At 31.3% G+C, this 16,208-nt stretch overlaps 1 protein-coding gene across 6 annotated transcripts in view; it reads left to right on the top strand.

Annotated features, from left to right (window-relative positions):
• The window catches only part of LOC111003883 (solute carrier family 12 member 6), a 162,624-nt gene that overhangs the window by 123,863 nt on the left and 22,553 nt on the right, over positions 1-16,208 (top strand). The window contains exons 1-2 of one of the 6 annotated variants that reach the window (XM_022274629.2): positions 11,783-11,916; positions 12,860-12,982. The exons of the other annotated variants lie outside the window; for them this stretch is intronic. Of the exons in view, the coding sequence (XP_022130321.2) occupies positions 12,901-12,982 (82 nt within the window). The 5' untranslated portion in view covers positions 11,783-11,916; positions 12,860-12,900. Of the gene's footprint in view, positions 1-11,782; positions 11,917-12,859; positions 12,983-16,208 lie in introns of those variants that run through there. 6 annotated transcript variants of the gene reach the window in all.

The raw sequence follows: 16,208 nt of genomic DNA, 5'->3' as shown, positions 1-16,208 counted from the left end.
GAACCAAACCACAATTTACCACAGTCTTTTTTTTTAAATTAACTGCTATGGCAGTCCTCTATAAATTCCTAAAATTGGAATTCATTCGATATTCTACATTCTACAGTAAATAATACTTTACTGGTAATTTCTTACTATGAAACTTTTACTTTTAAAAGAAGAAAACCGGAATGTTATTTATTATAACATTACGTTATTTATTATAACATTACGGTTTTCTTCTTTTGCGAATTTTATACAAAACCACCTGTTTCAAACTGTATCATCTGTTACTATAGTGTAGGGAAAGTACGTGTAGTGTAGGCAAATTTAAATTTTTTATCTTAGTGTCTGAAAGTCAAAATAAATAACTGTAACTCAAAAGTAAATATGAAACCATCTTATTCTGATGTGAGAATTATAACCAATATACAATATAACCAAAAAATATCCCTTGCTCTTAAAAAGTTCCTCTTCGCTCCCTCACACTCATATAGATTCCTCTTTTTTGTTATCATTTACTTCAATTTATCTAATCTTGCAGAAACCTGTGAAGGAGTTTGAACTGCTCGTGTGGTGCTCGTTAGTGTTTGTTATAAAAGCACTTAAATTTAAATCCTCTGTAATTATTGTCATAGAAATATTTCTTATTTTTACTCAAAAGTAAACGTAAAACTATTTTATTCTGATGCGAGAAGTACCTCAAGAGATATTTCATTATAAAAACATTTAACGATAACTAAAGCACTATTTTAAGTCCTTTGTATTTTATAAAGTACCCAAGGCAGAGGGTTCACAAAAGATCCCAAATAATGGTTCTGCTGAGAGCTTACCCCACTCCATAGGACAATTATTTCAGAACCAGTTGAGCGCTTTGAGATTTTCTAATGACTCTTTAGTCGTGCAAATTTAGAAAATGACTAATATTAATTGTCAAACAGCCTGTGAAATCATAACGATGTTCAAAATTTCTAATTTATTTCTTTAAATTTGTGAGACCCGTACTCACCAGATATTAGACTTACGAGATCTTTAAGGACGGTGATTAACGGCCGCTTTCTCTATCATAATAAAACGAATTTTTGTTATTTTTTTTTTAAAGATCAACGAACAAGTGATATACTGCCTTGTGCGATTTTTTGTCTTAGGCTTCTTCTTTCTTTATTAAAAACATCTTTCTTCATCAGAATACCCATTCAAAGTACCCATTACATATGTATGGTGATCGTATCTCGAAAAACAGTTCTTAAGAAATGTTTAATTCTGTCGATACAAAATTCAGTACGCACTAACTCTTTATCAAGTACGAACTCACTTTACTAACAATTTAAACAAATATTTGTGGAAATCAAATTTCACGATACTGCTATGAAATGCTATTACTATGAAATATATACTGTACACCGAAAGCACGGTAAAATCAGCAGTTTTCTGTATAATTGTCAACCTTATTAATATACTGAATAAAAAATTTGTCTGACTTTGCTGATCTCAGACTAATCTTCTTTTTTTTAGTCTACTTTTAGTTTTCCACTTATTATAATTGTTGCAAAACACCGCGACGGATGATTAAAAAATGTACAAGTCCGTAAAATTAAGATTGAATACAAATATTTGTAGTTATACTTCATTTGTTACGATGTCATTCAACTGAACAAAAAATTTGTTGGTATCAAAACATATTTGCATACAAAGACTCTGTAATAAGCTTCAGTTATTATAATGCTACTATGTAGTGTACTAGAACATAAGCTGCGTGGTAGGCCTCGTATCAAAAGATGGTTATCATGGCAACTGATCTTGTCATCGAGTGGCAACCACTTATTCCGCCCTACTATTTCTAGAGCTAACTTGTATTGAGTGTATATTTTTCTTTATAATTAATAAATAAACTAGAGCAATCTACTTTAACTTCTAAGTTTATTTAACAGAATTATAAATTTATATGAAAATATACTTATAAAATGTTATCATTATGAAACAGCCAATAATTTTCGTATACAAATACAATATTTATAAAAAAAAATCATTACACGAAGTGATCAGCAAAAGACCCCTACAGTAAGTTACAGTATATTTTATTTATTTAGTTCTCTTTAAAAAACAAAATGTAATGATAAATCTAAGTAAAATAAGTGAGCTGAGTGCAACGCAACTGGGCAACAAAGAAAAATGGGAAACAAAAAAAAATAACTTTATGTAAACGTAAAAATCATAAACATAACAATATTATAACAAATTCAGGTTCAAAATGGTTATAGAAGTCTTTGTAATATGTTGTATTGGCGTGATAGAATACAAAATTGGAAATGTATACCCGATATATTATTGCGATGCAGAAAAGAAATTATATTCCTTGCTCTAGCAAGCAAATTTTAAAAAGCTACCCCTTCCTCCCTCACACTCATATAGCTTCATCTCTTTTGTTATGAGTGTCTCTAATCTATATAATCTCGCAGAAAGACGTGATAGAGTTTTAGCTGCTCGTATGGTTAGTGTAGGCAAGCAGCAGGTAAATTCAAATTCTTTGCAATTATTGTGATAGAGGCAAGTCTTAATCTCACTATATTATATTTATTATACGTATAATTAAACCATGATATCTTATAGTTTGATGCTATTTTTACTTTCTTTCTAATGAAAAGTCGCCTTTCAACTGTTCCAGGTCTCTTTATAATTGTAAAACTAGGATTTTAAAATTTAAAACGGATTTTGAAAAATAATAAGTCTGTGGTTGCTTTCTTCGACGCTCAGAGATAAAGAGATACGCTTGTTCATCGAAGAGATTAACTTTTCTGATAGTGCCACTTAATCTCGTAAGTCCTACGAGATCACGTCATGTTTTGCTTCAGGATTGATCTCGAAAAATGGCTCGAGATATCGAGGGATCGGAGTTACCATACGTGATATTCAAGACAACGTCAAATTTTGATTATAAATCTCTCATTTATATAGCACAGTAAATGTTTCATATTTATGACATTATTAGGGAGGCCTCAATCTGAATCCTATTGTACATATTGCTAAACATATAAAGAATGTTGTTTTTTTTTTCTATTAAACGTTAAGTTTATTTGCCGAACCGATACCTAAATCTGTAGTAAAAACGTGTTATCTTTTTATTCATATAAATATTCCATTATTTATTATCTTCACATTGTAATTATCGCGGTGATGTTTCATCAAAATTTCTCTTTGCATAGCTTGCTAAATTCAAGTTCAAATATTAACACAAGCGTTGGTGACAAGTCAGCATTGCGTAATTTCCTTTGTTGTGGCAAAAGACTTGTAATCTTCATGCCTTCATTAGGTTTTATTACGAAGTTGTCCCAATTCAATATAGAATCGTATCTCATACTACAAGAAATTACTAAATTTTTATACATAATATAATGTATGTAATTAGCGATTAAACGAGAAATAAATAATAACTAAAATATATTATTAAAAGGAGTCTCTTTTGGCAAAGTTCTACTCTCTAGTACTATATATATATATATATATATATGGTAACTCAATTTCTAAACCCACCCTTTGCATTATTTGTTTACGCACATGGCTTTACCACAGAGCGACATTTTGATTCGATTTCCGGACTGATCACCTAAATATGTAAGAAAGATATAAAGAAATATTATCAATATCTGCCCTATTAACAACGCCCTTCATTTAAGAGACATTACATACAACATTGAATTAAAAAAATATACTTTTATATTTTAAACCATGGAATTCAAGGTATTTTACATACATGGAGTGTTACTCCAGGCGAAGAAGGCATGCTTATTCAGAGAGTTCTTAATATTATTATGAATAATTACAATAGTAAAACTCTTTTACAGTGAGGTAAAATTAACTCAATAAATTCTTCAAACACAGTAGATAATAATAATAAATTGCTTATCATTAATAATTTGATATTGAATTATTTGTGTGTTGTTAGTACCAATATTTAGTAAGAGAACTATACAAAAATAATATATAAATACTAGCAATGCCCCGCGGTTTGACTGATCTCGCGGCAGTAAACAATTTACTCAACAAAGTCGAACTATCGTTATATTTTTGTTATCATAAAAGTTATTTTAGGGCAGTTAGAAGCATTGCTAATGAAACCTTTCTTGAATTTCAATTTTAGAAATTTTTGGTAACCTAATGTAGTATATTGCATTAACTTGTCATTTGTTTTTGTGAATTGGGAGCAAATCTAAAACTTGCTTGTTACACGTAAAAATAAAAATCTGTCGGGATATAGGATAACGGGAAAAAAATCTGTCAATGATTTATTATGAGTTTCGTTGTGGGCTAACTCAACAACAAAGTTATGATAGTCTGCGATTAGCATTTCGTAATGAAGCCCCATCTCGTGCCGCTATTTACAATGGGTTTAACGAGTTTAATCGTAGACGTAGCAATATCAATGATGATCCGCATGAGAGACGTCCTTTTTAACAGCGAATACCGAAGATCACATCAGTGCTTTGTTACGCATAAGAAGATAAGAGAGTGATCTATTAGCATATTCAGGCAAGCGTAGGCATGGTAGGTATGAATCAAGTTCAAACAATATTACACGAACATTTTGGCGTCAGGAAGCTTTGTACCAGATGGATTCCCTGTGTCCTCTTGAAGTAGGAGGACCTTCACAACGACAATGCTTCAGCGCACTCCGCAAAATGGAATATTTGACTATGGCAGGTATCGAGATAATGAGTCATCCGCCATACAATCCTGCCCTGGGACTTTTATTTATTCCCAAGAACTAAACTTTACACTCTTTCGATACACGACTTACTTTTTTTTTATCGATCAACTATGAAGTTTTTTTTGAGACACCTTGTACAATTCTCCGCACACATGATTGTGATAATTTGTAATTAAATTATTGCTGGATTATGTAGCTTCAGTATTTACAAATATTAATTTTGGTAACTCGATCCATCGGATTTAAGTAGCCTGCTTTAATTAACAGGTGCGCGGTCCAATCTGCGAACTAGAATGGTTTATTAATACTTTTACTAATTAATTCCACCTTAATAGAAAAATAAGCCTAAGCTATATATATTTTGTGAAATCTATTTTATACCGTTTGACTATAAAAACATTAAATGTATAAATGTGGATAATAATAGACTGCCCTTTTTTATAATGTTCCTGAGGTAAGTTCCACACTTTACTATAATTTTCCCTTGTATGGGGAAATATTGGCCGCTATTTTTTTTGGTACCTGACGTTATTTTTGTATATCTTTCGTCTGATTTTTGAGAATGTTTGGAAATTTTACGGACCAGAAGATAACCAGAATACGGCGAAAACAGTGGTTAACTGGGACTTGGAGTCGGTGTGTGTCTTTGTGTTGACATCTGACACTAGACAGATAAATGTATTAATAATTCAAAGTGCTGCAGGCCACAAAATCACGTCGGCATTTACACGCATGACAAAGTTTTTTGAAGTGATTTATCGAATAAAAACAATAGTCGAAAACTGAGGGTATAAAGGGGAAATTAATTTGCATGCGCCTACAAATTTATCCTTTGAACTCTCATAAAACAGTGAAGCATCAAATATTCCGTGCAAACGAGGCGTTGTAAAATATGCAAGCGCCCGGAACAGATACTTTATGCACGAAATTCAACGAGAAAATAAAGATAACACAAAAGCGTTAACTTGAATAGGAATAATAATTTATGTTATCTATTAGACTATGGAATTTTAAAATTCGATTATTATTAATTCTTTAGATAACTATTTATGAAAAAATTTCAGGTTCCGGTTAACATTTTTACCACGTTTGCAACCTCCCCACTAGGATTGACTAAAAAAATAATGCGTAGAATGTGTTCGCACAAGAAGTGAAACTTCGTAATGTGAAAATGATAATTGGTAAGGGTTGAAATTGATGTTAAGTATACTGTTTCTTTAAGACAAACTTTATTAGCATTGCTTACAATTCACAATTGATCGCATCTTAGAAATGAACACAACAAGTACATATTTCAGTTAATTTTACGACGCTCAGGCTGTTTACTTCGCTGCATAGTAAGAATACCACGCGCATGTGCTTGGAATTTACCAATATATTTATTTAAGGAACATGCGCGGTACTTCCTTATTATATTTTATATATTATATACACTGCAATTACAGTAAGCTCTATTAGTTGATGTTACTACCAATTTCAACATCAACTTTAGACTCATATTTGGTTATAGTAATTGTGTTTCTCAACCAAATTTCTTTTATTACTAAAATATATAAAAACGTTAGAAGAAGAAGCCGTAAATTCTTGCCATTAGAATAAACATGATATGGAAGACTATACGAAGGTCGTTTCACTTAAAAAAATTAACGACAGGGCTAGAAATAGTTATGCCATATATCTGTTGCTTTAAAAAATAAATGTAAATCATAAATCTATTCTTGAAGAGAATTAAAATTAGGAAACAAATTCTAGAACGTAGGTTAATGATGCCTCATAAAATTATTTCGGGTTACGTAAACATATTCCTTAATAAAACATCGTTGGAGAACAGGTAGGCTATCCTGCCGTAAGGGTAAAGAGCTTTAGAAGTAATTGTTAGCCTACATTTGGGTCACAATGATGCCCCTAGCCTCTGACACTACTTAAAACTTTCCCGCATTCTCATTGTACATAAAACTGTTGTTTTATGTACTTAGTAAGGATCTGTTACAACAAAAAACATATACGTACAATACAATTATTCATAGATAGATAACCCACAATTCTACCATCACGTACAAAATTCCAATATATACATATTCTATATTAGAAATCATTCATATTTAATGTTTATACTAAATTCCACTTGTTATAATAGATATGTGAAAACCTTAACTTTGTATCATAAAACGTATACTATTTTTAATGCTAAAACTTAACAAAATCTGGCGTGAACAATTCTTCTCGTTAACTTTATCGGGTGGGTCACGATGAAACCTTCGAATATCACTCCCCTTGTCAAGGGTTACTTACGACATGGATACTTAAAAGTTAAAAAGAATTCTAATTTAACTGACGCTGAAGAACAAAGTGGATCCCACACAGGATAAAAGCTTTATAAGATAAAAGTGAAGTAAGGTTTTACATACAAAAAATGTTTTACGTTTTCATTATTATTTCTTAAGCACGAAGTCTGCAATGCAAAGTTACAAAAACAATGGTTTGTTTCTGTAAAATAAACCCAATAAATTAATTATAAGCTTTTCTTCTGCTAAAATAATGAAATTTTTTAGTCGAATTATATGTACTTTGATTTATTTTCAATTACATTTCATATATTTTGTGAGAATTACTGACACTATACAATCAAATATTATGGAACAAAATTAATTGGAAATTCTATTATTATCTTATAAAGTCTTATCAACTCTACCAGTTTATCGTTGCGTTGTACAATATGATTTATTCTCACAATAAATAGATCCGACTTTTTACCAGCTATGTATCGCAGAGGTGCTACGGAAGCGTAGCGCTATTGCTTTAATTCTACAGTCAAAGCACGTACACAGAACATCTTATATATAAAATTCTTGTGTCACGGGGTTAGTAACCGAACTCCTCCGAAACGGCTCGACCGATTCTCATGAAATTTTGTGTGCGCATTGGGTAGGTCTGAGAATCGAACAACATCTATTTTTCATCCCCCTAAATGTTAAGGGTGGTCCACCCCTAAATGTTTTTATTTATTTTTTAGGCAAAATTTTTCGTTTTCGTATTTTTTTACGATACACCATACAAAAATACATGCAACTCTAAATTTTCACCCCTCTACAATCATCCCTTATGTTTTTTTTGTTAATTATAAACTTTAATTTTTTGGCACATAAGCATGGCAAAACAACGTTTACCGGGTCAGCTAGTATTCTATAAAAATTATCATTCTCAAAAAAACTCAAACTCAAAAATATCTTTATAGATAAACATGTACACTTATGAACGTCAAAAAAAACAAATTAAATTAATTGTAAATTTCCATTTACAACCAGTTCGCAAGTCAAGGGCGTAGAGCGGGTAAGAAGAACTGGCAAGAATCTTTCCGCCACTCTTTTCAATCGCCAAGTTTTTAATACAAATTGTTTGAACTGGAGCAAATTGATTGGGCGACCCCTGTTATATATACTTCTAGAATTTTTAGTATACTTACTTTGTTGTTTAAGTTGAATTAGTAATGTATATATTTACTGTGGAATTCACAGTCATAAATAGTAATAAATTTACGATAAAGCAAAATCATCCATCCGGCCATGTCTCCATAATTTCCCCTGATACCAGTGCAAATAATAGCAGACGCCTTTATTTTATCTTTAATAGCTCTACTCAGTTTGAGAAACCCGATATCTACACTATATCTGAAGAGCTCTTGAAAACATTTGATAACTGCTTTTGGTACAATTCTGAGTGTCGTTTATCTAATGTGGAATAACTACAAACAAATTACTATATATATTATATACATATATTTAAATACAAGTGTTCTTTAAAATATTAGGCATTTCTAAATCAATATTTTGGAATTAATTAAGTGAGGGCCAGCGGTGAATCCCAAAAATTTAAATTAATTTAATTAATTACTAGTAAAATCATTGAGACTTAACTAAATATGATTACTTAATCAGGCCGATATGAGATACACTACAAATAACCTACATTATGATTTTACTATTAGAGAACTTGACCGGTCCTATTTGAGGTATCCGATGAAAGCTATTGATACCTGTTGTCCGCTTCCTTTTATAATGGTGTTGCGTTAGAGGGGTACAGGTATTGGCTATGCAGAGCAAGGGAGTTCAATTGATATACACACACGTAACACATGTAACATACATATTAAAGGCTTCTAAAAGAAGCTGTCCTGAGCAAAGCCGTTCAAAACCCACCACAGATCTCCTATTCATTCAACTCTAGCAATCTGCTTGGACCTGCTGTTTTTAATGAATTGGCTTCTCTCTACACATTGAAGCAAAACTGGGACCTTTTTGTTTCTTTACTATTGTGTATTAACGTTGAAATCTTTATATATTCATGGAAATCGAATACCTCTAGTATACAATAAACTTTCACGTAAATTTATTTTAGCCGCATATTTATTTTTGACATCTAACACGCCATCATCGGTGCTTTATATATCATAAAATTTTATTTTCGCAACCAAACAAGAAACTTGAAAGTACCACTTAATGCAAATGCTTTTAGTTGCGCGAGCAAAAGTATCCATTTTCTTTTTAGTTTATCTTTTGCTTAAATCCTTATTCCGGTTATATCTAACATAAATATATATGAGTATATTAAAAACACAATGTGAGTAACCGTCATTATAATGCAATTAGATAGATTTAACAGTTTATCCATGCTTACTGGACATAAGCTCTTCTATACTTGCTATAAAAAGAATAAAAAAGAATTAACAAAGTTCAGAGACCTAACCCATAAACAATAACCTATGTCAATAATGTACATAATATTTAAAATTCAATATTAACACCTCATCAATTGTATATAAAAAAATCAACTAATCATTTAACGTAACGTTTATTAATAACATACGAATATTGTGACAAACACGCCTTTTGATATCACCTGAATTTCAGGCATTTCCCGACCGCAAACAATAGATGCTGATGATGCTATGATCTGACAAATCATAGATGCAAATTCACAACTGTATTGTCAATATTCTGATTAAACCAAAGCACAATATCGACTTAGGTTATCGGCGCGCTTAAATAATACGATTTCTTTATAGAAAGATATTACTTCCAATCAATTTCCACTATATACGTAAGTAAATATAGCGCAATTTATAATCTGTGGCTATTCAGCCGCTGATTATAAATCTTAACAAAAATTCCTGAGCTATATGAATTGTTTGTGATCCAGACTGATTTATTTTTTAAAGTAAAGAAGATCTTATATAAAATTACTTGTACGGCGGCCATCTCTTTAGGCTATTTTATTTTTTTTACTCTACACTTATTGATTGCTCAAGGTATTTTACGACTTCTGATATAAAATCCCATTTTAATCTTTTACGGTTAAGATAAGACGTTGGCGTCTCCAGGGAAGATATTTCCATATCTGACCTGACTGGCCGATCTGATTCCTGACCCAATATTTAAAACCATACTTACAATTTTTAAGCATAACGCCGATTACTATTAGATTACGTTTTGGCCAAACTTTAAAAAATGTAATACACAAGTACCGAATCTCATCAGTCATCGTCTCAAGTAGCTTATGGAAGTTGGTTCGACATATCCCTCCTCCCTCTATTTAGGTGTGCCGTTGAATTTTTGTGGTAAGTTACAGGTGACCCATTTCCGGTACGCTTATGATCTGCACGTTGATTGCCAAGCATGGCGGCCATCTTGTTTTTGGTTTCTTTGGACTAAAACTTCCACTTCACCAAATGGCCACCAGTTCTTAATGGAACATTTTTGGATAGCAGTTGGAAACGTTTTCGAAATTATCAGATTAAACCCATACTCTAATTTGGAGTCTCTATACAAAAATATGCCCCTAACCCTCACTCTAGAAATAAAAGATGATGAAAAAAATAATGAAATGTTAACCACGTTACCACCAGCTTTAATTGTATAAAAATCTTTATAAACATAAACTATATTTAACATTATTTTGAAATATTGCCAAAACATTGTTATCTGAAATTATTTTGCTAAATTTGGATATTTTCAAGTAACCGTTACCGAAATTTAGAGATAATATGCTAGCTTAGCTATCTTCACAGAAGTGAAGTTACAGCCTTGTACTATCGTTAAACAAACACATCATAGGCCTCCAGATAATTATTCAAGACGGGACATCAAGATAGGCCGCTGCTGGCAAAATCATTACTTTGCGTTATGTTCGCTACGAACCGTTCTATTGTTAAAGATGTCTTCCTTAATGTAATAATTTTTGGTTTTAATTTTCATGTATTTTAATTATTTTATTAATTTAATCTTAATTTGCTGCTTGTATTATAAGTGCTCAAAAGTAAATAAAAAATATTAAAATTAGTAATATCCAATGTTATGTACTGTGAATGTTTCTTTCCTATGATGTTATGTTTAAATGTGTAAACCTACTTTATATTTTAGCTATAGCTTGCATAATATAATCGTAATATTGCATCGTCAAAGGCACGAGTTAATTCGATGACGGTGCGAATTCAACAATCTAATAAGAGGTCAAAACTTAATCACAATGACGCCAATCAAACCTAATGATCTATAATAATATTATAGCAATAAATGTACGTTCGATTGTTCAATATTGCAGTCTACTAATTCAGATAATGAATATTGTAGCTGTAGTATCCTAAATCAGCGCGCCGGGAATTGAAATGTTATCCACAGAGAACATCGTGTATAGTATTAAGTTGGAAAAAGTAAGTTACGTTGTAAGTACTTTTCGGTAAGATGTATCAAATTACATTTGAGTTTGACCATGAGAACAAAGAAAAAAGTTAAAAGTAAAACAATAAAATACCAATACTTGTAAAGCACTAGTCTTAATCGTAAAATTAATCTAATAAGAAATATATCAAATATATATTAGTAAACATTGAACAGTTCAGAACAATCCAGTTTTCAGTCCCCATTGTAAGTTCTTAGTTCCGAAAAGGATATGAATACGTACTTTAGGGTTGTAGACTATAGTACGGCCGCGGCGTCTCGCGGGCGGCGCGACAGCCCGGGAGCTGGGTGCGCATGCGCGGCGCCCGGGTCGCGGGATGTGGGGGGCCGCGCAGCCTCCCGGTGCAGCACTCCGCTGCCGCCCGCTGCCCGCATCGATTCCTCCCGTGTTACGCGACACGAGCGAGCACGAACGCGCCCTCGACGCGCACGGCACGCGCGACGCGACGCCCCACGCGCTCCCCCGCAGGAAGATTCCCAATTGCTCCCAGGTTGCAGGTTACCGCGCTTACGTAACTTATTGGTTTCAATGACATCGAACTTTCAGTTTTCATTGCATGAGCACTTTCACTATTCAAAGATCTCACATCATCTGGACGACTTACCACTTACCCGTTAGCATGCTTTCGCGCGGTATCAAAAACGTGTTGTGATGGAAGAAAGGCCTTAATTTCCTAACGGCAACCTTTCTTTAAGGCAACCTGGTTCAAGGTGCCTTTTATGCTGATGTCAAGTTTTTTATCTGCAGAAATGTTTCTCGATGTTTTCTGAACCTTTCATTTTAGAGGGTTTACATAAATTTATTAATTTTATTGTTTTATATCACTCATTAAATCATCGATGTTTATCATTGTTTAATTTATTCATATACCCTAAAATTTATACATCACATATCATTAATCATATTAAGTACTTCATAAATCATTGTATTACTAACCTTATATCTCCTTTATATTTTCTAATTTCATTAAATATTAAAACAAAATTTGTATTAAAGTTATGAGTAACAAAAGAGTTCAATTAATATTAAATATTAATTGAACTCTTTTGTTCTTTTATATGATGACCATTATTTTATTTACATGCATGTACGTTACAGTTTTATTATAAAACATAAGAAGAACTGTACTACAATTTGCTTTGCGCATAATAAAAAAATATTCAATAATAAGAGGGTAATTTAAAAAAAAATCAATCATATTATTCTTAATCATAATCAACAAATAGTGTATTAAACAAAACTTAGTACAGAAGGTAGTTGAAAAATCTAAATCTGAATATTTATTTTCATGACTCACGTATCATCTCTGTCTCATTTCTGTATTTGAGTTATATTATTAGACGGTTTTACATTCATAACTAATGTTAATTTAGTTTAGTTAACAATTTAATATTTTTAAACATCATGGGAGCAATTGGTTATCCTAAATACATGTTGTAGTAATGGTAGCAGTCGCTTAGTTTCGGTAAAAGCGTGTGAGCATGTCGTCCGAAAAGGAGAAAATGGCTGCGTCTGAAAAATCACCTTCTAATAAAAGCAACTGTACCTCGCCGGGAAAAAAAGGTAATTTGCAAGTATATGGTCATTTCTAAACGTACACTGCCTGAAATATGAGTGAATATTGTGTCATTTTGTAATGACACAATATTCAACACATCTGTATTAAGACAAAACATTTAAGAAATCTGAGGAATCAGTACTTTTGTATATTAGGGGAACTAAGTGAGAGAACACTGTAAATATTACGTATAAGAGGTAGATTTAATGTTTAACGGCTTTACTGTTAATAGTACAATATAATTTCAAATGTTAAAATTTACAAACTTATAAAAATAATTATTATTATATTTAATTCTTTTTAATCAGTAAGTACTAGCAATTTTAATTAGTATATAAATATTTTAATCACTGATTTACCTACACATTACTAGTATTTTTTTAAAACGTTGATTAAATATTTAATAAGATCTTAACCGAGGAAAGAGGATTATAATTTAATAACAACGTAACTTTGTACATTAATACATTTCAGCTTCTGTAGATAAATTAGATTAACGTATTGTTTCAATAACAAAGTTTTATTAATTTTAAGTCTTATTAAAGTATATATTCTTCATAATGCAAATGGCGTATGAAAAAATCTTTATTGGACGGACTTGGATGGACGACTATAAAGTTATTATTCATTTAGATTATTCTCAGAAATGACTCTATAGCCAAATTGTAAATTATTATAGTACATATATATTTATGACATCTTTTGCGCAGCAGGATTTAATTACCGTTAAAATTTAATTTGTTTTATAATCTATTTTCAATATAAGGGAAAACTGAAAATAAACTGAGTATTTGTCGCGACTTGATAGGTTTCTCGCCTTGACTCGGTAAAGCTTTTCAATCCGTTTAGTAGACAATATTTTAATTACATAAACGCACATATTGAGTACAATGTTTACGAAGCAATATCGTGACCATGACATGTCACCAAGTTATAATAATATTATTTCTCAAAATTAAGAAATATAAACAAAATAAGGGTGAAAAAAAATTAATATAACTATTAATACAATATTTATTACGGTGATATTTAATTATTCACATTTTTATAAGAATCTTGTTGCTGAGTACCATATTTTTTATTTACTATAATCTAAAAAAAGTTATAATAAAAAATTCTTGCCAAATAAAACCTACCATTATCTTTAAAATATTATCTAATATGCTTATAAGTGCTTGTCACATGTGCCGAGTTATAATAATAAAATAAAGTAATACTACAATTGTATCCCGGGTTAATTATTATATATAATATGGTTTGTAGTATAGTATATATAGTGTATCATATTTTTTATTGGATTAGATACATAATTTTACGCACATTTTTATATTACATCTATTAAGAAGTAAAACATCTGAGAAGGATTAGGATAGAGCTGAATTGACTTTAAAAAGCTCATACAACTTTTGCTGAAATACATATCAAATGGTTATTTAAAACAAAGCGCATAGCAATAATCTGTTTTATACAATTACGTTCAGCCTGAACTCTCCAAACAACTGTAACAATTATTTGGTTAACGGTAGTGATTCTTTCTAAAATCCTTTTTTTTTAAGAATAAAACTGAATCGACAATTGAATTTCTATAACTTTGTTTCACGCAAAATTCAGTTTTGTCATAGTTTCCCTTTTCAGGCTTAAATGGGAGCTAAAAGTACGTTTGTTTTGTACATATCACAGGCAGTATTTATATAAAATATTCAGAAAAATGAAGTTGATTTTTGTGTTTTCTTCCTTTGATTAATTTCACCTACTTAAATGAATTTCAGAAGTTACACATTTTTCTTTCATCGCCATCGCTCGCAAAGTTCCGAATTAGTATTCGCTTAAAAGTTTTAAAATTGAATCTGATCTGAAGTTCAACTAAGCTTGGCTTAAGGTGAAATATTAAATGCTTTAAAGAAGTTATCAGGAATCTTTATCGACTGGTTTTACTTCATCAGTAAGGGTCTTAAAAAAAACTATTTAGTGAAAAATATCATATTAAATAAACAAAGCAAATAGTTTATCTTTTTTATTCTAAGAATACTGATTTCGCTCTCTAGGTAAATCTCAAGAAAATTGCATCGCTCAAAGCTGAACTGGAGCAGTGGAATTAATTTGGTAAATCGGTTTTGAAATTATCTTTACTAATCAAAATTCTTCGAACCATCTCCTTCGAAGAATTAATTTTTTCCGCTTACATTTTTATTACAAGGGATATATTATGACAAAGTATTGTAGTAAATTACGTTGAAAAGCCATTGTTGTTTTAGAAGAACGTGTTCATAATAGAAATATTGTCTTAAAAGTTACTTGGCTGACGTCAAATGGATTACGTTCAACGACTAGAAAAAGAAACATCTTAGAGGAAAAATAAAGTGTGTCACTGTTGAATAACTTAATGTAATGTACGCCTTTTGTCAACCTATTGTGACTTTATTTTTCGCATCGTTTTATCAATGTGATACAAAAAAGTCTTTAAAAGCACACATTTACAGTAACAGTGACAAATGAAATGTTCATCAAAAGGAACTTGCCTCTTTGTGAATCAGGAACATTCTGACAAGGTGTACTCTTTATAATGTTAATAGGAAAGTACACCTAAGGAAACTCACATGAAATGATAATCTTATAGAATTAATACAGTTTTGTTAACGTTTATCTGTTTCACAAATTATGTACTCAATCTATTTTTTTATATAACAGGGGCTAAAGGGGCAGGACCTTATGTTCAGTGACAGTCTCAATTTCAGAGGACTTGCGTGTGCGTTTCTGGCCTTTTAACAATTTATACGCTCTTTTCATGAAGGACCCTAAGTCGAATTGGTTCAGAAATATTTCAGTGAGCAAGGTTTCACACAGTGCTGGTGCGCGGCAAAAACTACTTTGTTTGTTTCCTTTAAGTGATAAATGCCAAAATCGAAGTCAAAAATTTACGTTTTTTGTTGGTGGTTAACATATAGGGTTGTCAAAACATGTTTCTACGTACATTATCAAAGTTTCAAAATATAGTATTATTACATTTTAATGTAGGAAACCATTAGCTGGCAGTGAAGAGCTTAAGCTCTCATATGAATATTTAAGTACCGTCTGAGGTTTCAAGGAGTCATTTAAAATTGAATGCGCCCGACCTTTGTATACCTATCACATCAGAGTCAATACATACATTTCTTACTTAGCTATGTTCAACGTTCTTCAATATCTGCAAACTTATATTGTAATATTATTTTGTATTACAAGATTCTTAGC

Source organism: Pieris rapae, chromosome 1 (assembly GCF_905147795.1).
Source record: "Pieris rapae chromosome 1, ilPieRapa1.1, whole genome shotgun sequence".
In the NCBI taxonomy this organism is placed as follows: Eukaryota; Metazoa; Arthropoda; class Insecta; order Lepidoptera; family Pieridae; genus Pieris; species Pieris rapae.
Note: the sequence above shows the minus strand (reverse complement) of the source record. Positions and strands in the feature narration are given on the sequence as shown.